At 38.7% G+C, this 27,468-nt stretch overlaps 1 protein-coding gene across 1 annotated transcript in view; it reads left to right on the top strand.

Moving 5' to 3' along the window:
• Nucleotides 1-400: 400 nt before the first annotated feature.
• The window catches only part of PTCH1 (patched 1), a gene marked incomplete in the record, with an annotated part of 1,119,051 nt that continues 1,091,983 nt past the window's right edge, over nt 401-27,468 (top strand). Inside the window, 2 exon segments of the mRNA XM_044059325.1 lie at nt 401-1,051; nt 2,362-2,554. Coding sequence (XP_043915260.1) covers nt 878-1,051; nt 2,362-2,554 — 367 coding nt within the window.

Here is a 27,468-nt window from a genome sequence, read left to right as displayed (position 1 = left end):
TTTTTACTCTGCCATGCCATCAAACAAGAATTCTTTTAGCGGTTACATTTTTCCCAAAATAACTGCATTCCCTCAAAACAGGCTTTATACTTGTGGTATTTTACAGAGATAGTGAGAACAAAATTAAGTCCCACAAAAGGAATCCTGCACGCAATCACACACACTTATCCGTATTCACATGACGGTTGGATGTCTTTAAGGCTCCCCTGAAGCTGAAGATACACACACACACACAAGGGCCGCGCTGCCTGGGTGGTCTCTCTACTTTGGTGAGCTGTTGCTAAGCAGCTAATAATAGTCGTGTTTGCTGAGTAATTTCTGCCCTTCTCTAGCCAATCAAAGCCTAGGATTCCTAGCCATCTGACAGCCCCCCGGAGGCGGGATTTTGATTTTTTCCTTTCTTTCCCTTACCCCTCCTCCCCTTTCTCCAAATGGAGAGAGTGGGCTTTTTTTCTCATTTATTGATTCGAGGGAGGCGTATGGTACAGTCCCCGGGCCCAAACAAGAGTAAGAGTATTGCAGTGCTCAGAATGGTCCGACGCGACATGGTTCGCAGCTTCGGGTTTGTATCGCGGAAACCTGTAGCAGCTTTCCAGGTTTGAAGCATCAGACTAAGAGGGGAAACAAACTAAAGACAAGGGAAAGAATATCAGTGAATGTGAGAAACAGCAAAGACCTCCGGATCGCGAAATGTTGGAATGGAAGGCGCAAACTTTGACTCGCCGTCCTCACCAGGAGGAGTATGAAGAAGTTTGCCCGTCTGCGAAGAACGGTCACAGCCAAGGTCCGTTTCCGTGGATTATCCGAGAGCGCGCCGGGGGGGATATAATAGGAAAGCGGTGGATCGTAGGAACGACTGCAGCCCTGTCCCGACAACATGGCCTCGGCTGTTAGTGTTTCAGAACAGCAGAGTAGGGACCCTGATCGGCTGAGGATAACGAGGAGAAACAGAAGGGATAACAGTTGCATGGCAGCCACAACGCTAGATCTCGAGTATCTGCAGCGGCCGAGTTACTGTGATGCGGCTTTTGCTCTGGAGCAAATCTCTGAGGTATATTTTGTTTGTTTTGCAAATTATCTTTGCTGCTTTCTAATATTCTGAATGTGTACGCTGGAGAAGCACTGGGGATGCTGAATGTTAAAACCACCACGCACGCATCCCCTCTGAAGTAGTGATTACGGAAAATTGTCTTTTACTGGTCTGCCATTCCCCTAGGGCATTCATCTAGTGTCAGAATTCCTAGTGTCACATTTTTATGTGTTTTATTGGGGGTGTAGTTTGCTTAGCGTTGTATTTCTGATTTGGAACTGTAGCACATTCCTGCTTACCTTGACAGCTTCCACTAAAAGTGTGTAGGATGCAGCGTAAACAAATCGCTGTTACTTATGAATATATCAATATATCACTTTAAATCCACTTTCTCCAATAGCAACGTGTCGGAGAGAGTGTGTGCACATAAAGCAAACATTTGTATCTGTGTGACAAGTTAATTTGTTTAAGGATACGTTTTACACTTAAGGCTCCACAGCTCAGTCCATGTGGCTTGCCTTGTTTCATTCACAAATTTAGCCGTAACCTGGGGATGGCTGCTTCACTTCCTAATTCATATTACAGCCAGTCTCCAACTGCAATAGAAATGAATTACTCAGTGCAGCAACCTGGCTTTTGAGCTTGCAGCGCCACACACAAACACCACGTGGAGTTTACTACCAAACTGTTCAGGAGCATTCTAAGCCCATTATTACACACCGCATACATACTGTTGTCTACGATGTTGAAGCTGTCAATGCCATTTTATTTTCTAGGTGACAAGACTGTGGTATTTTCTTGCAAAAATAAGTAAGTCAATCAACCCAATAACTTCAGAGTTCGAAATGACAGGAAATGTTTTAAACACAATTGCAGGACAGTCTCAAATACAGAAATACATCTAAACTAATCCTTAGTATATTCCTATATATTGTTAAGAGGCTTGAACTTTCACTTACCGCTTGAATGTGACATTTACAGTAGCCTTAGTGTAAGAGGGTGCCGTTTGTTTACTTCTTTTAAGGATATGTACAGCACACCCCCTTCAGCCAACTGAAAAAAAAAATAAATATATATATATATATATAAGCAGTTCGCAACATTTTACAAAATTCTGTGTATTAACGGTAAGAAGCTTAGTTTAGATGTAGAATACATAGCAACGGTAAACGGTGCGGTTGTTGATACATCGTGTTTAGATACAATGTTCTACCATGTCCAGGTAATGCGAAGTAGGGATGTAGTACTTATTTGACTTCTAGGCTAAGGTTGTAGCAGTAGTTTTTTTTCCAGGAATTGAAGATTTATATATGCATTTATTTTACTCGTAGGGTTTTGCTACTGGAAGAAAAGCACCGTTGTGGCTGAGAGCGAAGTTTCAGAAGCTGCTTTTTAAGCTGGGCTGTTACATTCAGAAGAACTGTGGCAAGTTTTTGGTTGTGGGCCTCCTAATATTCGGGGCTTTCGCTGTAGGATTAAGGGCAGCTAACCTAGAAACCAACGTAGAAGAATTGTGGGTGGAAGGTAAGATGACATGCTATCCTTTTTCGTGGTTTATTTTTGTTTGTTTTGAAGAAAAGGAAAAAAAAAAAAACTTTGCTAGTCGCCAGAGTGAACTTTTGCGTGAAGAAATCGCATCCCCCTATACGGGGGAATTGTTATTGTACGGTGTGTTGGCTCGAGGCCAAACTGTGAAAACTGACCTGTTTTAACTGGGGCTTGATGGGGAGGAAATTCGTGTTTTTTCATGGTTCTCGAAATTTAAGTAGTTACGGCAGGTTATCCTTATTAACTTCAGTGCTCCTAGTTTCAATCTGCTGTGAGGACAGAGTGAAATAGATTGGGCAAATCATGAAGAAAGTAATCTGTGTGTTTTCCCAGAGACGCCATTTTGTGAGTGTGGGTGCCCCCAGCAGTAGACAGAGCTCGGTGCAACTCCCAGTCTGTGTGTGGTCCTGTTTTGGACAGCTTTCAACTTTCAAAAAACATTTGTCTCTTGCTTTAAAAGAAATGAAGTACAGCCTGGAACCCGTGCAAGCAAAGTAAATGAATGTCTTTATGGCGGGCGGGGCTTGCTAAATGGAATTATGTTTAAAGACTGTATTTTCAGAAGAGTGCAATAAATTAAAAGTCGAGTTTAAAACTAGGTTTTTAAAAAGAAAGACTTATACAAACCCTTGAGCTAAACTGCAGTAGTCTAAAACAAAGAAAATAATTGCTAAATAAATTTGATGAACTCTGGAACCCTTTCAATGAGACTCAGACAAAATTATTGATCATGGTTTTATTTGGGGTACGGGCTAGTTTACTAAACTGATACACAAGGCTCACTTTTTATCAGCGTTTTTGTCTTTCATTTATAAAATATCTTTGCTTACTGCTTTGCTAGTATGAATTAAACAGATTTTTGAAATCCTGTGTCAAGTTACATATTTTGCAATAGAGTAAAGGCAACATAATACAGTGTCGGTACATCTCTTTTTCTGTGTTCTGCACAGCTCATAACATTGCAAAGCAAACTTGCATGTGAGTATTATGACCAGAGAATGGTGATAGAAAGCTTGTATATAAATGATCTTTACTTTTGTTGTCTTTACTCTTTAGGATGTTCATCGCCCTTAGGTGAGTTAGGGACTCAAAAGAAGGAACTTTGGAAAGAGTCTTGTCACTTTACGATTTTAATGGAGTGTCCTTGGTGGTAAATGCTTGCCAAGACGTTTTTGTATAATAATTTTTTTCTTTTCTTTTGAACTCACTGTGAAATGATGTACAATGTTGCTTATTTGTTATCCGATTTCTTTGTCTTGCAATATATAGTTATACAGCTGCACAAAGTATGTAGTTTAAGGACCCTTGGTTGTACTGATACATTGATTCAATTGAATTTCTGATGGTCCCAATGCCTGTTGCACATATGGAGAAGCTTGATTGTGGTTTTAACTCATTAGGATAAATTAACAGATTAATAGTGTAACTTCTGTTCAGTTTGTCTCCACCCACTCCAAGCGCAGAGTTTTGGAAAAGTCTGGTCCGGATGTGTGTGTGGAGTGCATACATACATTTGTCTACGTTAAATGTATATATAAACAGAAGAGAGTGTAGAGCTGAACAGGAAAGAAATGTGAGGGTCAATGAGGGGAACGCTGTTCTTTGTTTGTACCGTTTGTAGAAAATGCAGAATTATCAGTGGTTGTGTTACTAACACTTACTGTTATGTGTACTTTGAGTTAAAAAAAGTCGTGTATGTAATGTAAAAAGAAAATTTGTTTTAAATTGTCACAAATCACTTTTTATGATTGTCAGCTTTGAATTTAGTTATTCTATTCCATACCACTAGAATGTCCTCCTAGCAGTCTGCTGTATGCTGCTACAAATCCACCTTTGCTCAAAGTATAGCAGAAGCAATTTGTTGCATTTAGGGTTTGGAGAACTCACATTTCTTGCATTTTTTTTTTTAATTTTTGTATATTACTTTAAATTGTGGGTTTCTTAAAATATTTTCAAAGACGTGCATGTTGACACTTTTTTACATAGATGAGTCTGGGGTCTGTAAAGTGTTATCTCCTGCTACATACATTTTAAATTGTTTGATATTAACATCATGAGTTAAAGTTGCATGATTTATTAAAGAAAACACAGGGGTGTATTTGCTGCTTTAGGGTGCATTTATGATGAATTATGATTCATCACAAAAAGTTGGGTCGTGTGCTGCTTTTAGGGAAGAAATTATGATTAATTGTTGAAATGTGTGATGGTATATTTATCAGCTGATGGTTATTGGATGGTGTTGATTTTTATACTGGTCTGTAAATGGCCTTCTGCTTTTGCCTGTTTAGGAAGGTGGGTGCTCTGGACTCACATGGTCAGTAGTAATGGGAAACTGTGTTGGGGGGAATAAACAGCAGCACACAACCAATGTATAGTAAGCTGTACTGTTACTGAAGGTAAGATGTTGATTGTGCCGGGTGAGACAACCCAAAAAGTAGGGTAGGAGCAGTGCTACATAGATGGGCTAGAGTTTTGACTTTTGTCTGCCAGGTTATGTCTTTGGTGTATTTTTGAAGATTTATCTGTTGTTGCAGTTATATTAAGAATGGCATGATGGTCATTTTTATGTAGTACTATTACTGATGACAGTACTTATTCAGGTAGTTAGTTTACATGTATTGTACACATCTCCCTGGTTGTGGAGCTGCTTAGCCATTGAAGTCTGTTATCTTGGAGAAGCTTTTGGTGCTGCCCATAAATGTTTTGTTAAGTTAAAAGGTAAATACATAAAACAGTTATGAACCTGCAGTTGTACAGTTTGCTACTTAGTTTCAGCTGGGATTGATGTCATTCATTTCAGGGGACAGGGATGTTGAAACACTGCAATTGCATTATATCTTTTGTAATTTTATTTTTTTTTCTGTGTTTGGGCTGAAATGTTTTAATCCCAGTAAAGCTGAACAGTATCATTTGCGGATTTCATCTGTGGCTTGATGTCTTTGTGAAATGGTTTAATGCCACTGTTGATGAAGGTTTGTTGGATTTTTCTGTTTACCTTGTTACAGACAGGACAGTGGAAAGGGCACATATTTAAACAGAGAGCCAGCTTCTACATTTACTCATATACTGGTAATGTGGGTTTGTCTGCATCGATACTCTGTAGCCAGGCTGGAGTGCATACCTCTCAAATGGCCAGAATTTTACATAATATCCAGATTTTATTTATGTATTTGCCTCCTAGTTTTGGGTTGTTCCACATAAATTTGTGTTTCTGGCAAATTGTTGAGAATTGGGGTCAACAAATAACAAAAATGTGAGTTTCATCATATCCTTCAAAATATGCATGGTGATCCCCCATGCCTTCTACAATGTGGGACACTGTAGCCTAGCTGGATTTTTTTTTCCTTCTTGGTTGAATGAATACTTGTAGCTCTTGTTAGTATTCTTTGTAACTCTGCCTATGTTGTTTAGCACAATCTTGAGTTATTCCAGGGTAAATACCGGGGCAAACCTATAGGGCTTTATTCAAATATTGGGGTGTTTGTTTCGAAGACCTTTGCTGTCGTCGTCTTCAATATAATTACAACTTGACAGCTTGTAGTTTACAGTGGATTTTTTTTTGTAAACTTTTATTTTTCTAGCATATCATCTGCTCTGAGGTGACATTTACATCTGCAAATAAATGAGGCTTGCAACAAGGATAGGTTCCAAACTCAACTTATTCCCAGCCTATGGAATTTGTTACCACTACAGGTCAAGCAAATTACTATTTTGTGTGCCTTTTTAAGGTCAGTCTTGATAACACCAGTAGTGTTGTATATGGCCCTGCTTGATTTGAGAAGTGGGCATTATTAAGTACTCTTAAACAGTGGCAAAAAAATGTCTTTTTATTAAAGATGTGTATGGATAGGCTTTTTTATGGTCCGTTCCTGTCATTTGTAGTAAATGTGACCCACCATGCCATTGATGCTGTCATTTGAAGTAGATGTGACCTACCATACCATTGATTGTTTCTGCAGAATCTGAGGTAAGGTATAAGTTTGCTGTCATGTAAGATGGTGGACTGTACTGTTTTTAGCAGCTTTTGATTAAACAAAAAATAGTAAATAAGCAACACGTACATTTTACCTAAATTGGTAAATAAATGTTGAGAGTTACGGAAATGGGGTCCGCTGTGCTCGCCAAATGGTTTTAGCCTATAATGTATAGTGTTGGAGGGGGTTGAAATTATCTACGTATTTATTAATATTAACTGGATGAACAAGAGATCTGAGCATATAATAATGCAGCTTTCCTTTGGCCTGATATCATGATGCCATGCATGCATGTATATGTAATGTACACACATGCTTGACCAGTTGCTGTATTGACAATGAGATTATTTAGTGGCTTAAGTACTAGCAGTAGATTAGACCACCAACAGAGAGTCCTTGTGGAGGTTTGACTTTTTGTATCTAGAGGTTTCCCTGCTGATAGAGACATTCAATGATTTAAGTGGTGGGAAGGGGCACACTTTTGCATACCTGCCTTCAGGATATCCGTCAATAAGCGGTTTTCTGGCATTTATTTTATTTATTTAACATTTGTTTACTGGGAAAGTCCGACTGGACACCGGTCCTTTTTCAGCGGAGGCCCGGGGAGAAAAGCTCCATTTATAAGTCGTAAGAATTGCATATTACAGTAAGCACATATTAGTTTATACAATTGGGGATATTAAAGAAAAAGCACATTTTAGTTAGGATATGTACAAATAATAGTTGTAATTTACAGTAAAGGCAAGCAGTTTAACAAAGGTACAAAATATATACATGGAGACATACATAGGAAAAACAGCTTGGTGATTAAGATAGCTAAAAGTGTACTTCGAGACATTAACAATGCATATGTTCAATGCTGGAACATACTATTGTCTAGAAGTGAGTACGTCTGGCTCATGCTTGATTCTGCATGCTTTAGCGAGATGGAGAGAGCGGGGTTAGTTTAAAGTATGAGTGTTTGAGTGTAGGTACAGTAATTGACAAGAAAAGTATAATTTGGTTAGTGAGGCCAAGAGCAGTATTTGGTTAGTAGGGTTAAGAGTAGGATTTGCCAGGATAGTTACAAGAGCAAAGCTAAGTGTCTATTAAATCTGATTTTAGAAGGGTTTTAAATTGTCATAGAGTTGTTAGTGGTTATTATAGATGGCAGTTTGTTCCAAATTTTAGAAGTACAATAGGAGAATAGTGATTCATGCGGTTGTTGATCCAGTGGGTATCGGTAACTGTAGAATCAAAGTAAAACATATTCCATCCCCATGCACCCTGAGACTTATTAATGTTAACTCTGAGGTTGAGCATGAAGTCTCCAGTTACAGAGCCACTGTTGTTGAAAAAATACTACATCTAACATGAGAGAACATTTTTGTCATTACAGAACTGCAGCCCAGTGGGCAGCCTGCAATTTAATTCTGTTTGTTTCCTCGTCAAAGATATACAGACCCTTGTCCATTTAGTCCCACTACTAACAGATAGTCCCACTACTAACAGATGACCCCCGCCCCCTATTTAGTCCCACTACTAACAGATGACCCCCGCCCCCCCAACGCGATTTCTAGGTTACTTGTTATCAGTTTAGTCAGGTTCAAAGGCGCTAATTTTGGAGGCCAGTAATATTGTTTTCTGTATGCTGTGAGACAGTTACATGTAGATATTAAGTTCATTGCCAAAACGGGTTTGACTTTTTTAGATCATTGCGTGATGAGGCATTACAGAAGTGTTGAGGCTAAGTCATCACCTAACTGAGAGAACACGCCTGCTGGGTGAATTCCCTGTGTTTTTATTAGTACTGTGCCTGAGTACATGTTTCAGTAGCATTTTTACAAATAAAGGCAACTTCTAGCAATAATAGGACTTGCCTGCGTGTATGAATACAGACTTAGTTAAGGGAGGTCAGGGCTGCCTCCAGGTTGAATTGCTATTTCCAGCAGGGAATTGGGAGTAGAGCAAGATGCCATTATTGGAGAACAGAGGCAGGATTCTGCAGTGGTTTTTAATCTGTAGGATGGAGGGACAGCCTCCTGTTCCTGGAATAAGTAGACATTGCTTTGATAGAATGTACCAGAAATATGAAGGAGTGAGATTGCTTGCTAGTATAAGAGCTCTCCAATTTTTAAAGGTTAATGCCATCAAGTAGAGCTATATAAAGAAAATTGTTTAAGCAATCAACCGGAACACATCATTGCTGCATGATATCTGTAGTGAGGACTGACACAGTAGTAAATATAATTTTCACTTGTCTTTAGTCCACGGTCACAAATAATTAGTTTAGTTTAATGTGAATCCAGATCCATCTTGGCATACTGTTAAATGAAAACTAGCTGTATAGCATTCCCAGAAACTAGCTGTAAGCTTGAGTAGGTATGCACTACTTCATACTACTACTCCTCGAACAAAATCTTTTACCCTTGTTGCCAAAGGGAGTGTAGTGTGTTAGTCATTTTAAGGTAAACCTCTGTAAAGTAGTACAAACAGGCAATAATTAACATATTTATTATTTTATTTTTAACAGATGTGTTTTTTAGTTTTTGTAGTACCCCTAGTAATAGAATAGTAACTGTGTCGGGTGTAGTGACTGCTAAGCAGAATGCACATTATGTTGTGATGCTAAACTAGAATACCATGTATACCTGTAGGCATTCATGTTTACTGAAAAATTTTCTATAGAATGCAGAAAAAAGGAGGTGTCCTTCAAAAATAGGAAGGATATTGGAAAAATAGCATGACACTGAGGGACTCGTACGTGTTTTCTTAAGGGGTGTGCATAACTAGTGGAAGTTTAAGCACATTATTGTCAGTAATTAGTTTATTCATTCATTTGGTGCAGTTCTGTCCTTTACCCTTCCCTTGGCAGTTTTCTTACTTTCCTGCTTTCTATGCTTGTTTTCCTTCATCAGTGGTTATTGATTTGCAGTATGATTTTTATGCAGGTCTAATTCTGCATAGTGCAGCTTTGTAGTACACTGGTATTAATGGCGTGTAACGGAAGGATCAAATCAGAATCAAGTGAGATTTTCTTCAAAGAATTGCATTTGATTTGACTTTTTAATCTGTTTTGAAAGCAAGCATTAGGAACTGACTGGATGGCATTGTTGGAATTCCACTGCAGTCTGCTAACCGATTTAAGTTTATTGTTAAGCATTTCAACAGCCTAATTTATTCTTCATGAGGAAGATGTTTTTGTAGCGTAGTACTTGTACTCGCCATGGTTTACTTTTTGTGTTCAGGCTATCGCCACCTTTTTAGGAATGGCTAATCTTGTTACAATCCATACCTAAAAATGATTTGTAGGATACATTGGCTTGTTTGAATTTTTATATTTTGAAGTAGTCAGGTTTATTTGATTTTGAGGTGAGCTGTACCAAAGTAGAATTGAAGCAGAAATCAGAATGTTTTGACTTAGCCTTATATTCTAGGGTCAAATGTTTAACACACATAGATGTTTATTAATTGCAATGATAAAAGTACTACAGCTTTTGAGCTAGCTTGCAATGCACTCGGTGTGTAATGGAAGACGGAATTTATGCTTTAGCCTTGTGTGTTAGTGTGCTATTGTTTGTGCTTTTTTGTACATTATTTTCTTTTGTATGGCTTTTGTTCATGTCCATAGTATTGAGAAACTGAAGGTTTATTATGATAGAACAGGGAAAGAAGTCTGCATAATCAAGTAACTTCCTAGTTTTGTAGAAAACTTCTGTGATTCAGTTTTCCACACACTGTACCATGTATGTCTGATGTCTTATTGCTGAATTAGCACAGCAATAAACCGTATTTTGAGATGTGGTGTGCTGGTGCATTCACAAATATAGTAAGTTATTGTTTGACCATGAGGTCAAAGTCTGGGGGTCACCACATCATTGCATATGTGGAAGTGTAGAGCTCTAGGTGCATAAACCATATTTTTGGCACATGGAACTTTCCAGAGTACTTGCCCTGCTGCACCATCACGTAATGCATTGTTTTGACCTGCCTTTTTTGTAGGGAAACTGTAATGACACATTGCTTGGCCCCAGGCTGCCTTTGGCAGTTTTTGTGGTGGTTGTTTAGCTTTGTTAGAGGTGGTTGGCTTATTTTCTGCCTTTATCTTTCAACTCTGAAGTTTTTTTTCTTCCTAAATTCTTTATTTTTTTAACTTTATTTGTACTGAAGGTATTTGGTACCGTTTGCAGTCACAGTTTTCATCAGCAAAGTGCTTGTGTTGAAAAATTCCACATGTGGACAGAACCTTAGTGTCTTAATTTATCATGTTGTCATTGGTTGGCACCTAGGAAGTTTGTGGTTGTAGGAAATTCATTGGTTGGCACCCAGGAAGTTTGTGGTTGTAGGAAATTCAGTGACTACTAAGTAGTGTCGCAGAAGAACTTTACAAAATGGTCTTCTCTCACAGATTGAACAGGAAACTTCTGCTTCCAAGTCTTCAAAACTTGCTTACTTACAAGTATTTGCAAGCATATCTGGTACAGACTCAGGGTGAGAATCATACATGGTCCTATGCCTTTACACTGATTGAATCTTCTACAATCCTAGTAGATTCATTCTTCTCCATTGATGCATTTTCTCAGGAGCATGTCATTTCATCCATATTAGTTTTAATTGAAAGAACTTCTGTAGTGGTAAAATGGGTTGTTTACAGTACACAAATTAAATAACAGCAATGTTTTGGAAATGTTTGGTATGGAAGGTTTTTGACTTTTCTGACTTGTTTGAAATGAGTTTGCATTTGTATTTTGTGTGCTTGCTTTTATTTCTGTGTTGTGGGAATTGCAATACTGCAGACATGGAAAGTTGTAAATGTTCAGTATAGATGGTCTTTGCTCTTTTTCTGCAGATGAGCTACCATGGAGTATGTTTAAGGAAGGAAGATAGGCATTTTTTTATGTATGATCAGCAATGGTACATTTTCTGTAGGTTTATTGATTTTTCTTTTTTGTTGAATTTGTGGTGTGGGATTCGGTACTGTGGCATGCATGAGTCCACATTTTCTACTCTTCTTCTGTGTCTTTTTTTCCAGTTTTGGCCATCTCGCCCCAATGCAAGTGCCCGTATATTGATTTATGATCTTTTGGTTGCCACAATTAAATGATTGTAGGCATGATTTTTGAGTAGATGTTACTCACTTGTCCTGCCAGTGTCTTTGCCTAGGTATCTCCTTTCTTCCATGCTGCTTGACAACTGGACATCAGTGCAGCTGGTGCCTTTCTATAAAGAATAAGCCACTATATTGTCCCTTGCTCCTGTATGTGTCCCTTCATATTTCCACTGCTTGGATATATGCCTGATATTCATCCTTGAGTCCTTCAGGAATCCATGTATGTTTACGTGGAGTACTTCCTGCCAGGCATAGTTCCTTTCTTGCATTATGGTAAAATGAATGGAAGCTCTCCTTTTCTGACCAACTAGTCTAATCATAGTGTTTTCCTCCATTGTGGCCTCTTTGTTGGGTCTGTTTGGTGCCTGCACTTTAAACACCCTTACCCCATTGTTCACAGTTCCCCCTCCTCTTTGCACCCTGCTGACATTTGAGATTTTTGTTCACGTTTGTGTTAACATGTTTATGACCTCATTACCAAAGACTGGCAGAGTATGGATAGGATGATATGCTGATGACACCAGGAATAGGCTTTGTTGTCCTGAATCTCTTTGCTCACAAAAGTTTTTGTTATCCAGTTTGGGGCTTCCAAGTAACGAATATCTAAACAACACTCAGTCAGTTAATTCCTTTGTCCACATATGTTAGACACCAAGGGGTAATGTAATGAAAAATATTGTAATCAGTATCAGTAGATGTCACTGTATTGTGAAAGCTCTTGTGAACCATCACTCTGAGAAATTGTAATGTGCTAATTACCTTATTTAACTCTATTAGATTATATATTGAGTATTGTGGCAACACGTGGCTATATCACATGGTTCTATTTAAAAAGGCTAGACCCCATTCTGAAAAGCTTTAAGAAAATAAGGTTAGTAAAGAATTGTATTTGTTATAATGAAAGTCTAGTCAAAGTTAAACTGTATTCCATATCCTATAGACTGACTAGAGTGAGCCTGATACTAAAGAATAAGTGCCTGCATGACCGAGGGTTATGATCTTGTCTCCAGTCATTACCACATTGTCATGTGTTCAAGACAGAGATGCTGAGAAAATCGCCTCGAGAGCAAAGCTTTCACCCCATTCCAAATTTTTTCAAGTGGTCATTTTTCTTTTTAAATGTTTGTTTTGTTTTATTTGAATTTTATTCTATTTATTTTGCTGTGCCATGGAAATAAGGCACTTCAGAGGCACGCCAGCTGTTTCTACTCTTGACTCTCTTAATCAAGCTCGCCGTTTAGTTATACTTTGTCCTGTGGCTGCTGTGGTGCATCTAATTTTCTCCTATATTTTAGGAGGAAAAAGCAATGATTGCTGTATGGTACTGTGTCCTTTTTGTTCGTTAACCCATGTACTCATGCCAGTGGCTTGCCGCTTGCTTTTTTCATACCACTATGCAAATACATAAATTGTGAGGCTTGTGTATTCCACTGAGTAGGAATCCATTAGGGGAATACCACCAGTGGTTTCATGATGCATTCTGGGAAACACCAGTAGCTCCATGTCATCCAAATGGCAGGATGACAGGACAGCAGTAGATTTTAGATGAGCAGGACCCAAATCTTGCAGGAATCTGTAACAAAGCATCATCTGAAATGCTGATGTTGAACCTCGTGGCGGTGTAACATTGCTAAAATCTGACCACACCCCAGTGTGGTCTGCACAGAATTGGTCTTATTGTATTGAGACAGGCCTCCTAAACATTCAGTTGTACTCTAGTCCTGTTAAACATTCTAATAGCAAAGTTCTGGTCATAGTTAATGCAGTCAAGGCCAATAACAGGAAGCCCATGGTAAAGAATGTTCAAGGCCAACATCGGGGCACCCAAGGTAAAGGATGTTTAAGTAATCTAAGAAGGAAGATAACTGGGCATAAATGACTATAACATGGTCATTAATGGAATAAGGTGTGTGAGCAGTGCCCCAGAGATGATGGCTTTTGTTACCTCCTTCTAAATTGACAGCTTTGTGTTTAAGGGTTATGCCTAGGTCTAGCATCCAGTCCACCAAAATGTTTTGGATGGCGTCAGGAAACAGGATTGCCTAGAGAAAATTTATGCAGACAAGGAGAAAAAGATGCAGAACTTCATACGGATAATATCTAGAGATCAGGGTTGAACCCTGTACCCTGGCAATGTGAGGTGAGGTCTTTTCCAGTAAGCCACTGGGCTGTCCACAAGTATGTGGTCATATCTGAGATTGCATTGGGCCATAACATCTGCCTTATTCTGGTTTTCAGGTGATTGCCATCCAGGAAGATCTATCTTTCCAACCACAAGTTGAGCAATGTATGAATAACATGTGTCCAGCAAATTCCAGATGGAATAAAAGTAAAGCTTAAAAGTCAGCAGATGCTACTGTGTCCAGAACAGATGGTTATGTAATACAGTTATTACACAGCAGAGTATTGTCTGTCCATTTCAAAGAAAGAGTATCTGTCAAATGGATGTAAGAAGATTGCAGGATTAGATCACATAAAAAAAAATCACCAACATAAAATGTATTTTTCAATCAAACTAAGTAACATTGGCTGAATCAGCATTTGCAGGATTCAGCAACAGAAAGTCGGATTAGATCACATAAAAAAAATCACCAACATAAAATGTATTTTTCAGTCAAACTAAGTAACATTGGCTGAATCGGCATTTGCAGGATTCAGCAACAGAAAGTCCCACAGTGAAGACCATGGTGACGTGTGGTGCATGTACTATTAACAAAGTGAGCAAGAGCAAGGTGGCTGTTCCTGTCTGCCTACAGAAGTAGCTGCATCAGCTAAATGAGAGTAGGCAAGCAGCTGACACAAAGTGGACAAGTCAAAATGCTGAAAAAAGTTGGAAGCTTAGCAGCCAAGGTAAAATGTGCTGGAATGCAGGCATTGCCACAAAATGGATGGAAACCTGATGAATGACTTCATTTAATGGCATGAAACAGGCAAAAGCTCAAACAGTAGGCTCTGCAGCTGGCACAAAGGCACACTAAAACATGAAATTAATGGTCCAAATGAGCAGTATAACAGCCATGTTTGTAAGGCTAGTTAAGAGTCCAAAGTGATGTAAAATTACAAAGTTAGATAAATATCCAACTAGATTAATTCTGGAAGAGAACTTAATGTAGAAGTAGCATAAAACAAGCCATTCAACAACTGTAAAGGACCAGGAGAGTGGAGTCCAACTGGACAGAGCACATTTTTAGGTGACCAAAGGAAAAACGATCCACAAAATTTAGTAAAGCGTTAACACTACAGTAGTATGGTCACAGCAGAACACATTCATATCTGTTGATCTTTGGTCGTAAAGCATGTAATACTGGGTTAGGCAGGATGTTCAGTTTTAAAACTGAGAGAACAAAACGGTAGATTCTGTAGTGCAGATAATGTCGTGCCAGTTGCCTTTTCTTTCTTATTGGTGGCTGCTGTACATAAGTACAGGTCAGTATTTTGGGATGTGCCAGAGCTTTCAAGGCATGTTACTGGTGGCCCATTTTGTAGTAAAGAAAGGGCCATGGTGATTTACTTCTGTAATAACTTTGTACTGTGTTAGATGAATGATCATGCATGTGTTAGCTGAGTGATCATGCATTTCAGAACACTGAAGACTTTCTTCAGTCACATACAACAGTTTTAGTCAGCAGACAGCAAAGAACTGTTACTTTATAGGCAGTACTTTTAATGTGAGATTAACCCTATGAAAAGTGAATCATACATCCATTTTTTTTGTTTTTCATTTATTTTTTTATACCACTCACTTGTCTTTAAGTGTGGTTATTACCCCGGAGATTCATGAATCGCTGGCATTAACTGCTTGTTTTTCTGTCTACCTCCTCTGATTCGTGCTGTGCACCATCTCTTCCCAATCCTAACAGTGGAAGTGCCCAGTGCTCCATAGATATGGAGAAGAATGCCAAACACATTGCATTTAACTGGCAGAAATGAAGATGTCCATAGTGTTTTTCCTGTCATTGTAGCAGTTTACATGCTAGGGCCGTGGTAATTTTTACATAAAATGTTCTTGGTGCTTCAAAGATGCCTGTTAACTAAAGAAGAAGTTGTGTAATTTTATGTAGTATTTGTGCTGTAGAGCTGTAGTGGTAACTTTCTTCAAAATTTATAATTTATTTTCAAAAAACACAACCAGCTTTTGTATCAAACTCCTTTCTTTTGTAATTGTTCTCCTTTACAAGCAGATAATTTTTAGTGATAGATTTAGGAAATGTTATTGTTATCAGTCTTCATAAAATATAATATTTTGCAATCTTATATTTTATATATATATATATATATATATATATATATATATATATATCTATCTAGTCTTCATAAAATATATTTTGTAATCTTTGTGTGTGTGTATAATACATCTCCCAGGTAGTACTAGTTCAAATCCCTTCATCATTCATCTTTGAGTTACATACTAAACATAAATGATTACATACTAAACATAAATGAGAATGTCAAAACAAATGTCCAGCCCATTAGTTCTTACTATTCTATGTTAGTTCTGTCTGCTCTAAGTTGTACAACAGTCTGTTCTGTTGTATTGTGTCACAGGCATTCACCCTCATTTGCCTGCGACTCTTGAATTACAAGTAGTTTCATCAAAACTTCACCAGGGAAGCCATTTGAAGTTGTAATGGCACCCTCCACCTCATAAACATCCTTACTTGTTTCAGTCATATTTTTTGATGATGTATCCGGGCCTGGGTTCTCCACTGTGCCCTGTGACCAAGAATTGGAGAATTTCCCTGCTGTCATGGCTAAATTTCCCTTTCAGTATAAATACGACATAAGGTACGTGGAAGTAACCCATAGGCCTGGTGGTGCTTTCCTGTTTAAAAAAAATGTACATAAATACTGAAGTCTCACAAATTCACTGCATTCAAAGCCATTTGTGAATGATAGCTGAATGATGTAAAACGATGAAAACATTTCTGAATGTGTACTGGGTAGAGTCACACAGTTTTGTGGTGGTCATTTCTACTGTAGTGTGCAACTGAACAGATTGTGGGTTCCTCAGATGAGGTCACTACAGTTATGGCTTTGAGCCAGTATGCTTTTACAAGAGACCCTTTCTTATGGGGAAGGGGAATTGTCTCCATAATTGTCTTGCTTGGACAATTTTGTTATTTTGTTGACTATTTATGCAGGAGATAAATAGTAAAGTTGTTTTATTGCGTCAGTTTCATACTCTCAGAAAGATAGTTGGTTTAAGAGAAAAAAATGATTGTACAGTGGTCCCTGTCATTTGGTTATGTGTGACAGACAAATGAATAAATGCAAAACAATACACACAAGACGGTTAACACTGCAAAAGATAGTAGCCCAGGCAGCATACCTGAGCTTTAATCTGTGACTAAGAAAACACTTTTTCCTATATTCCAGAATTTGTGGCACTAACATTAATATGTATTCTATTCACCTTTGCTGTGCTTTAAGAGCATGGTTGCTACACCAGTATGTGTTTATCATAAAGTGTGGGTGCCATTGTTAGGTCTGGAACTGATCTGGTCTCTAAAAGATAACTGTTGAATTTTCAGATTGCGCAAGCAGTCTAAAGATGTACATCAAAAAGATGCCAGTGAACGTCACGAGTTGTCAAGGGTAAAGACCAGTATATTACATTTTATCCATTTAATAAGTAATTAAAGAAGGCATAGAAAGTTAGCCCAACCTTCTGAATTTTTAATTGTAAGTAATTCATGTACATTCCAGGCAATTCCTAACAAGGAAATGCTCATCAGTATATGTGTTGACTGGGGAGTGGCACAATCTTTCCATTGACCTTTAAATGGAAGTTGGGTTAGGCAGTAGAGCAATAGAACCACAATGTCATAACAGCATTATTGCAAAGCAGACATATTCATCAAGTAATTTGATGGAAGACTGCAAATGGGACTTCTTGATGATTATACCTAAAACAAATCCAGAAATGTTGTCTTGTAAAAATGGCACCCATCCCTTCGGAGGATTCATATATTTTATACAAAAGCTCATTAGTTTCACAGTGTGTTAATAGTAGGTATAAAAATGGGCACACAGGCAAATAATGTTCATAATCTGATGGATAAGTTTGAAAACCCTAAAGTTCTAGTAGAAGTCCGCAGTGTTATCACTTTCAAAAGTGCATGGTAAAATAGTGCAAGCATCGTTAGCTTGCTGTTCATAATTGTCTCAGAATGACTTTTCAAAGTCATCTTTAAAACCGATGCTGGTGCACTAAAATCAATCCATGAAGAAATAAGTGGTCATAACCAGATTTTGGATATGGTTGACCCATTATTTGTTTAGATGGAAGGCTGACCAATGACTGCTGGATTACTAACCTTCCCGTTGTAAATTAATGAGTATGACCTTATAGCATCCATAGATTGGTGACATGGGTAACTTATGTCCGCATGTAGGTGGATAATAACCATGTAGGGGCTGTTAAATGTGTGAAACATGATATGAACATTTTAAGTTTTAACTTAAAGGCGAATATCAAAAAAAGCTAAATTTGTTTTCTCGTGGTAAATAAGCATTTATAACTTCACAGTTTCTTAATGTGTAAACAGCACAGTTTCAATGTACCATATATGTTTCTTTACCTCATTAACAATACAGTTGTCACAGCACAGTCCTTTTTGGAAATTATCATTTCACATTTAGTTTGCAAAATGGCAGTTTGAGAGCATTGCAGATATACTTGATGAGCTAGAGCTCTCGTGGTGTATAGAAACTTTGTTGCAAAATTGTTAAGAAATGGGGATACTATGTATCTTAGTTTTGTTCAGTAAGGATAACTGTTAGAGAATGTAAAGGACTATTTTAGCATCAAAAACTTACACATGCACACTAAAAACATTAAAATACTATCTATATAGAACATAAGTCAGTTAAAACAAGTATTAAAGCCAGTTTCCTTAGTATAGAAATGCTTTACAGTCTGGACATTGCAGGAAAACCAGTCAAGCCACCTCTGCCGCATTTAGATTGTGTGAAATGTTATTGCATTACAGTATATCCTAAAAGAAAAGCAATTACTTGTTTATGTTGTTGATTATGGAATATCATAACTTGATTTGTCATAGATTGGTTTATTTTGGATCAGTAGAAGTTTGGAGAAGTAAAATTGAGTTTTAGATTTCTTTTACACCTTTTCACTTTTCTAAGGAATTTGTGTGACACTGGAGTTAGTTTATACAGAGAGAGTGAGTAAAATCCATTTGGGTGTCTGCTTGCCTTCCTGCATTTTTTTTTATCTTGTGAGGTTTGGAAATGTTATAATATGTGATCATTTGGGAGTGCAGAATTAAATTTCTTAGGGGTAGAGGGAATACTTGATTTTCTAGGAAAACCAAGTATTACCCTTGTGTCAGGATAGTGCGGCCTTTGATTTGGCATGTTTATGGGATTTGGGGAGCATAGCCTCCCGAAATTGGGACTGCATATACAAGTCAGTGACAGTTTCTTCAGTCTGCATTTCAGTTTGTTTCCATCTTTTGTAAAGTTAGATTATTTGAATTGTTTTACAGTATGCAGAGTCTAGTTTTGTGGAGAAACGTGTATGTAAAAGTACACATTTAACTGTATGGTACTCTGACAAAAAAAGTTTGTTTCTAAAGTTTTCTAACAAGTTTTGTTTCAGAAAGTGGTGTGTTCTGAAATATATTTTTGTTTAATTTCTGAAAGAATTGGTATTTAGTCAGAGCAGTTTGTCCTGCACATTGGCTGCTTGTATTATTTATTGTTTAAAATTCTTTCCTTTCAGTATAGGCAATTTGAGGATCTGTATTTCAAGAGAAATTACCAGATATTCTTTTTATCACGTTACCAAATTATCTGTTTATTTTTATCAGCGCTGAAGGAGTCAGCCTTCTATATTCCAGCTGTAGCTTACACAGTAATATTGCATGCAGTTGTGTTTGTTGTTTCGATAGCCATGTATATTATTGTAATGCTGCACAGTATCTACTGCTTGATATTCATATTCCACTATGGATGTGAATGGGGGGGGGGGGTTGTATGTAGGCACTAGTGTGCATGTGCAGATGTAATACTTGGATACAGACCTGCCTGATGTTTACCATTTTGTACATTTTAAGCAGGGATAGAGGGCATGAAACTTATTACCTTGTCCGTAGTGTCTTTATTTAACAGTACATTGGGTTGATACAGCAAGAACTGTATTGTGACAGGACTGTTCAATTACATAATTTCCATTCTTATGTCATATGGCAGCATCCTTGCATTATGCTGTCTTTTGATATGGTTCTGTGTTCTCTTATCTGTTGCGTACAAAGATTAAACCTTTTCATGAAGTGCAACAAAGTATATAACGGTCTTTATTTTGTTGTCTGAGGCACTAAAAGAACTGTTGTGTCGGCCTAACTCTGGAAAAAAAGTGTGCAAAATTAGCAGGATATGTGGTAATTTAGATACCTCTCCCAGGCACTATTATTTCCTGTCCATTCAGCCTAAACACAGGTACAGTCATAGATACTTGGAGCGCTTCTTGATTTTAATTATTAGAAGTCCTGCTTGTAAAAATAAAATATTCATAGGCCGTATCAAATGAACTGTGATTTTTCTTTGCTCTCCGTGTCTGTCTGTCTGCCTTTTTTTTCCCCTTTAAATCATAGCTTGAAGGCTTCTGGCCTTCAGCTTAGGAATCTTGCCCAAAAATGCCAGATGTATTACACAGTCAAGTATTGCAATGTAAACAGCACTGTGTGCCACAAGATCAGGGTGGTCTGGTCTCTAGTTGACAAAAAAAGCAGAGCATTGCTCTGAACTGAGCACAGTACTTATGTTTGTGTTTTGGCTGGAAAGCCAGGACTTTGGAAAAATGAGAACAGAGAATGAATATGCTGTACTGCTGAAGCAAAGATGCTGTAGAGCAAGATGTGACTTCAGGATGATTGTTGGGTTTCTTTAACTGGTGTTTTCAGTTTTTGGAAAAGAGACCTATTCTTTGAGCGTTGTAACAAAGAATGTTCTGTCATTTTTCCTTTCTTTTACTGTATGTTATAGCAAATTCTCAAGAAGTAGCAGAACGTGTCATTAACTCTTCCACCCATAAGGCTAGAATAAATTAGGAAGGTGAGTAAGTATTTGTACTAATATAAGAATTGTGATTATTGTACCAGTTTAGAAGTTATTGTGGTTGATGTATGCATTTTTGGTTTCTGGGAAAAGCCCCAGATTCCACAACATGCTGGGGAGTAGAGAGAGAGGCTTTTCACTGACTTGTGCGGTGATGCCATGTTAAGTTTTTGTAAGTGAACATCACAAAAACATTTTTTCTTCCAGTGAGAAGTAAACTGGGTATTTTCAGAAGTGGTTATTATGAAATATATTCAGAAAGTGATTTGATCAGTTTACAATGTGCTTTAATTTTTTTTTTGTTAGTAGATTAAAGGCTATATGAAAACTGCTGTATTAAAATGTACACAGGAAAATAACTAGATCTGTTTATTTAAGTTAATTCATTCTCTGATTATAACCCACTTAAGTCCAGTTAAGGGTCATGGAGGAGCCACAGCATGTCCTGGCAATCAGTGGTCGCAAGGCAGTGAGACTAATCATGAATAGTGCCAGCACATCATAGGATCCATGCTCGTGCATTCATTCATACATGGCACTCATACGTGTTGCCTTTGGGATCTAGGAGGAAACCGTAGCATACAGCAAAAAACATGTGGATGTTGGAAGAGGGTACAGATGTCACACAGAAGGCACCCTGACTCAGAATTGAACTGGAAAACCATTGTGCTGCCTTTTATGTTTTTTTTTTTTTTTTTTTTTTTTACACCCAAAGTAATTCTTGTTCTTATTATGGCTCCATCCTTGTGGTACCTTTTGTAGACTTTCTGCTAGGTGGGGAGTGTGGTAGAAATGCTAACCTACACCCTCTGTGATGCAGAAAGACAGTCACAAAGCAGTATTGCATAAGTGTGATTATTGAATACAGGCAATACACACAGTGAGGTGTGGCACACTTGGATGTTGACATTGTACAGCCTTTGTCACAGTGCAGAGCACCCTGTATCTCTGTAGGTGATAGAGCATGTAGTCACGCAGTGGGCTACTTGGAGAATGTGATTTGCAATACTTGCTGTCTGAGGCACCTTAAAACACCAGTGCCTGGTGTGCTTGTTAGCAGTTTCAGGATACAGATCGAATGCAATGGGTACAGTAAAGTAATTTGCATAGCAGGTCCACAGCATTTCAGCAGTATGTGTGTCACTAGCTGTGCCCGATTGTGCTTCTGAAATAGTAATATGTAGTGTACCCAATGACTGAGTTATGCCCCTTCACACTGTGTGCAGTAGCCTACTGCCAACACAGCAAAGCCAGGCTTCTTTCAGTGTACTTTTGGGGTGGTTGTTTTCTCATGGCAATGGATTACTATTTGTTGGGCAACATTGCCATGCCTTGCTTACACAACTGAAGTAACATAGAATTCTGCAATCTATAGACCTAAACCAATGCAATGCTTGTTGGGATTAGGCAAGTAATGTCTTGCTCTTTCCTACTGTTTACACTGGTGTGTGTGAACCAGAATTCAAGGGACTACATGTATACCATGACTGTTGATGGCTGCTGAGCATCCATGCGGCAGGTGTAATGTCTAGAGGCATGCCATTGCAAGACACAGAACCTCTATCAGCAGACATACTGTGCACCATTGCCATGTTTAGCCAGATGGGTACTATGAGAAATATCCCGATTATGGGCAACACTCTGGAGCATGCCAGGCAGTAGCTGTGATACTGAAGGAAGTGTTGTGCAGCATTTCAGAAAGGGTATGGTTTGCATGTTGTGTGCAGTAGAAGACAGTGACAGTGGACATTGAAATGGAACAAGATAATTAATATCGAACCATATGTCTTGTCTGTCAGGTATGCACCTTAGCCATTATGCCAACCCCAACCTCAGCAATCCATTTGGTATGGAATGATCTGATTAAAGGACTGATACGACTTTTGGCAAATAATTAGTTCTACTCTGAATCAAAATTTTCCTGGCTGCTGACACTGATATTTGAACCATCCTTGTCCTTCATTTGTGCAGGCAGCTTTCTTTGTGGAACTCTCCAGTTATGCCCCACTCTGTCAACCAATTTTGTTTGGCCTGCCTCAGGCTGCTGAATTCAAAAATTAACTGTTCGTAGGTTCATAGATTAATACTAGGTTAACTGCCCCTGTGGGCCATTTTAAGCGTAGCCAATTACTTCATATGAGAATTAAATTCTGCTCCTCATGTCTGTAAGGTAAATACCTTAACCATTATGCCAATCCCCCCCTAAAAGTAATGGCATCCATTTGTTAACCATGTAGACTCACTGGATACACAATCCTTTTCAGGAGTGACCTGGGGGCAATGTGGTTTTTTATCTATCCTCTATTGACCAGGTCAGTCCCACTAGGCTAGTAGCCTCTCTTCAGGGAGTCCTGAAATAACGTTTTGCATGGACTTGCCAGGGCACATGGGAACTTCCTCCTACTCTTTTTGTTAAGTGCTTGGAGTTCTTTTACATCCATGTGAGCTGCCACCATCTCAGGAAAAACAAACCCTTGTTTCTGAAGGGCAGACATGGTGCACTTGACAGTGCAGCATGTGTTTATGACCTCTTTGCAACACTAGGTGTGTAGAGGATGCAACAAGAGCATGCACAAGCTTTGAAAATTGCTGTGATGGTAGATAGTGCCACCTATCACCTCGCCATCACCTTCCTCTCGGCTTGTAAGAGGGAAGATGGTACCTAAGAGAGAGAACAGAAATGCACTAAAGTTTAACTTGGCCTTTCTTACTTGCTGTGATGTTGGCCTTTGTGGCAGGATCGAGCAGCAATTTCTCATGTAGCCGTTCCTGTTTTGGTGGTGGTATAGTACTAGATGGGAGTTCTTGGATATGGCAGACACCCTAGTGCTACAGTGATGAGATTCTCTTTCTGAGAGGCCTCTCCTTCCCTACTCAATACATTTAAACAGCACATTAAGTGTGCTAGGCAGTAAGCCGTCTTAGTGGTACAGCTGTGTTTTGCTGTGGCACCACTGTTCATTTCACACATCATACACTAGGCTTACTCCAAGTAGCACAGTAGTACATGCTAAACTGTTGTGGAAAATTCAGCTTACAGTGGGCAGTGCAAATGAGCATGCTATATGATGGATCAGCAAGCTGTAAGAGCAGGGAGTTCTGTGCAGCATGAGCAGACCAATGCAATGAGATAAACAGAACATTTATTCATCACGTCACAAAAGAGTAAGGGTGTGACAGTAGTTATGGGAGGCACATTGGCAGTACTCTTATATGACAGCGGTGTTAAGTAATTTGGCTTTATTTATCCGAATGAATCTATGCTTTCATTTGTGAAGTCTTTGGACTTTGCCTTGGTCTAAGATTTGCTTGGGATGTAGTCCGTGATTCCTGTCATAGCCTCTGCTAGACCAAAATCAGTGTGGAAAATGTATTCCACCTGCTGACATATAGTCATGGTGCCTTGAATTACTGTCATTGCAACATCAGGGAGAGTCCTCTTCATTTAAAATTCAACAACACTACAAAACTGTGGCAAAGAAAAATTTTGTAAATCAGTATCGGCTTGATTCTCTGAATTTCCAGAAGTTGGAACAGAAGCCACCAAGGTCTAAAATGGTACATTTTCTGTCTGTCCAAAAACTAATCAGATTAAGGGTCAGGACAAGAAACACTCAAAACAGTTGTGCTTACATTCTCTGGAAATTTAAAAGATTAAGGGGTAAAGGAGCAGTTTGAATCTTAAACTTTGTTATGTTGATAGTTAGAGCCTTTCACCACTGCTACATGTAGAACTTGCTTCTCCAGTGCAATTTCATTTCTAGCATTTTGTTTTGGCTTCCCTTCCTCCATCCGGTAGATGCATGTCCTTCCCTTGAAGGCCAAACCCAGCGTAAGATTTCTGACATTTCAATGTCTGAATAAACACTGGCCAATACATCTAAAAAGTGAAAAGCTAGTCTTTGGCTAAACATTTCGAACTGTCAGTGTGGAGTCCATTTTTGAGGAAATTGATAATGTGGGCGGGCTTTACTCTCCTCTGCCTTCCTAAGGACCCCCGATTTAGGAAAATCTTCATCTTTATGCACCAGAGAAAGAGATGAGTGGTGGTTGAATGCAGTCCCCCCCCCCCCCCACAATGAGACTTTAGCAGGGATTGTAAAGCCGAGGATCACTTTTGTGAGGTTTCACCTTTGGTGGACAATTTTAGGTATGTGGTCAGTTATGGTTCAGGGTAGCATTTTCTTCAGCTCCGGCCCTGAAAGTTGTACTAATATTTCCATCCCCTGTGAGCAAAGTTTCCTAAACTTGATGTTACTGTCTCTGCTGCATCCTTAAAGTGGAATTCTGTTTTTCAGTCCCTTTACATTCTTCTCCCAGACGGGGAATCCTGGGCTGTGTATAGGTTTAGGAAAGTTGTTTGTATCCTTCTGTTTGCATGCGAGAGTACTGAATTATATTATGCAGACAGTGTATCTTCATAAAGCTATTTTAGTTGAAGGATATCACTTTGTAGATGTCATTCTTCACAGTTCCATTAATGAGGATATTCGTTTTCAGGTCCAGCATCCCCTTACAATTCAAGTGTCCATGGCATCAAAAGCAGGTAGTTTTTATGGTCCAGTTTGTGTTTAATGCAATGGATGGTTTGCTTAGGTGACAGGATCTGGTATAGCAGTTTGCCTTTACTCTCTCAGCCCATTTCACCAAGGGTGCCAGTGTGTACTTTATATAGTGAGTACTTAATAAGTATCACTTTGAGGAGCCATCACCATATGCACCAAAAGTAGATAATTACTTGAAGTCGGCAGAGAAATGGCAAATTCTTTCTGCTGCAGGATGGAAGTTCCTCCCTGTACAATGTTCCTTTAAATGGGACACAAAGATTTAGCAGAGATGATGGTTTTACTGACTTTGCAAATATCTGCAAACCAATAGCAAGATTCCCTCCTTTCTCATGCTCTTTTAGCTGTTCAAATGGAGCATAATTTTTATTGTACAGAAGTCTGTGCTGGGTTTTTTTTAATACCTTTTCCAAGCCTGTTGTAGGAAGAAGTGTAAGTATTTGTTTTCGCAAAAGAAGCCTCTCTTTCACAAGTAGAGCCATCTGCTACCATGGCCACTCCCTCCTGATAGGATTGTGATCCCACTTTTCACTATGCTCTTGCCCTAATCCTGTTACTAAGGATGGTGATCAATTGTTGGAGTTGGGTTGTGGAGTGATTCCACCAGTCCAGCTACTCCTTAAGTACTTGTGCCCCTTTTAACCCTTTTACAGTTGAAGAAATGCCCTAGATCTGGAGAAGCTTAGGGATATCTCTGCTGCTGGCCCCATTTTATTTCTAGGTCCCCTCAACCTAAAAGGAATGTATCCAAAGATAAAAAAAAACATGTTTCTGCAGAGAAACACAGACTTGAGTACACTGTTGCTAAAGAGTAAAAGTGATGTTTTGGATATGTCTTCTTTAATTGATCTGCATCTGATCTGACTGTGGTTAAGGGGGACTCCCCACACTTGCTTTTTCACTCTGAAGATGTTAGCTCTGTGACTTCAGAATTGGAGCTCCAAACTGTCGGACCCTCCTTTATTGCAATGAGTGGAAACAGTAGGTCATTGATTGGTTCAGCTGGACTGTAAGAAAATGAGGCAGGCCTTCTTTCAGATGCAGCAGTTTTGGTCTCCAGTTTCCTACGTCACCGACATGGGGAGGCTTCAGTGCAGCCTCTTGTTAGCAGCCCTTTTTGTCTTGCATGTTCAAGAGGATCTCCACAAAATAATCTTTGTCATTTCTCTTCATATGGGAGGACAATTTTCAAATCCCTGAGGGCTTGCCAGATTACTTTTACATTTAAGGCAAGTGGGGTTTGATTGTCTTCACATCTGGCAGCGTTGATGGCCATTGCAAATCACAATAAGAAACATTTGCAGAGACTATTCCGTTCTCATTTTGTCCCTTCCCAGGTAATTTTTTCTTCCACTGACTGATGTCTTACCCACTCAAAAAGCTGTAGCCCACCTTCAGGTGCAGTACCAAGGAGAGGGACATTCAAGAGATCCTGCCAGACCAGGAAGGGTGAAGCTTTACTAAGGGCTCTTGTTAGTGCCATTGAAAAAGTCGTAAGTAAACACATTGTGAAGACCCCTTTTGGATAATCTTGTGCAGTCCATCCTTCCTTACCTTTCCCGAGGGAAGGCAATGTGCTCTATTATTCTTTACCCGAGCAAACATTAATTTACAGTGGCATGATGTGGTTAGCCTTGTTTTTACATTACTTTGTTACTATGGTTAAAGTTGTGTGCTTTACTGCTGAGCACCTTCATTGTAAAAGCTAACAAGTCCCATGTATTCAGCTTTGACTCACTTTTTGCCGTATACTTATAGGGCCTTTCCATTTCTGGTACTTGTCTCCAGGATTTAAAAAGTCAATTGTTACTTTGTCTTGTGCAGTTTTTGTGCTAAGTAACTCTGAAATGTGCTTCCTGTCTATCTAATCGTTAACTGTATTCGGCAATGCTTTTCCAGCATCACATGTATATATCAACACTGTCTTAACATACATTTGCTCTTCTGTTTTCCCATATATGTATTGCACAGAGTAAGACCCATTGCCTGGGGAACCACCAAAGGGCATATTTTACAACTAAAATGTTTAAAAGTAGAAAAGTACCCATAATCTGACTAAAGAGCGTGAATTGTAAACATTTTAGAAATATTCTAGAAGTCTCAGTGGTATTTTGTAGAAGGATCATAACTGAGTTGTGTATGATTGCTATATAAGGGGTGTTTATAAAATTGTAGTATGCAAAA

The sequence above is a fragment of the Protopterus annectens genome, chromosome 17.part0 (assembly GCF_019279795.1).
Source record: "Protopterus annectens isolate FY-2018-M chromosome 17.part0, PAN1.0, whole genome shotgun sequence".
Taxonomy (NCBI): Eukaryota; Metazoa; Chordata; order Ceratodontiformes; family Protopteridae; genus Protopterus; species Protopterus annectens.
This window is presented reverse-complemented; position numbering and strand designations above follow the sequence as displayed.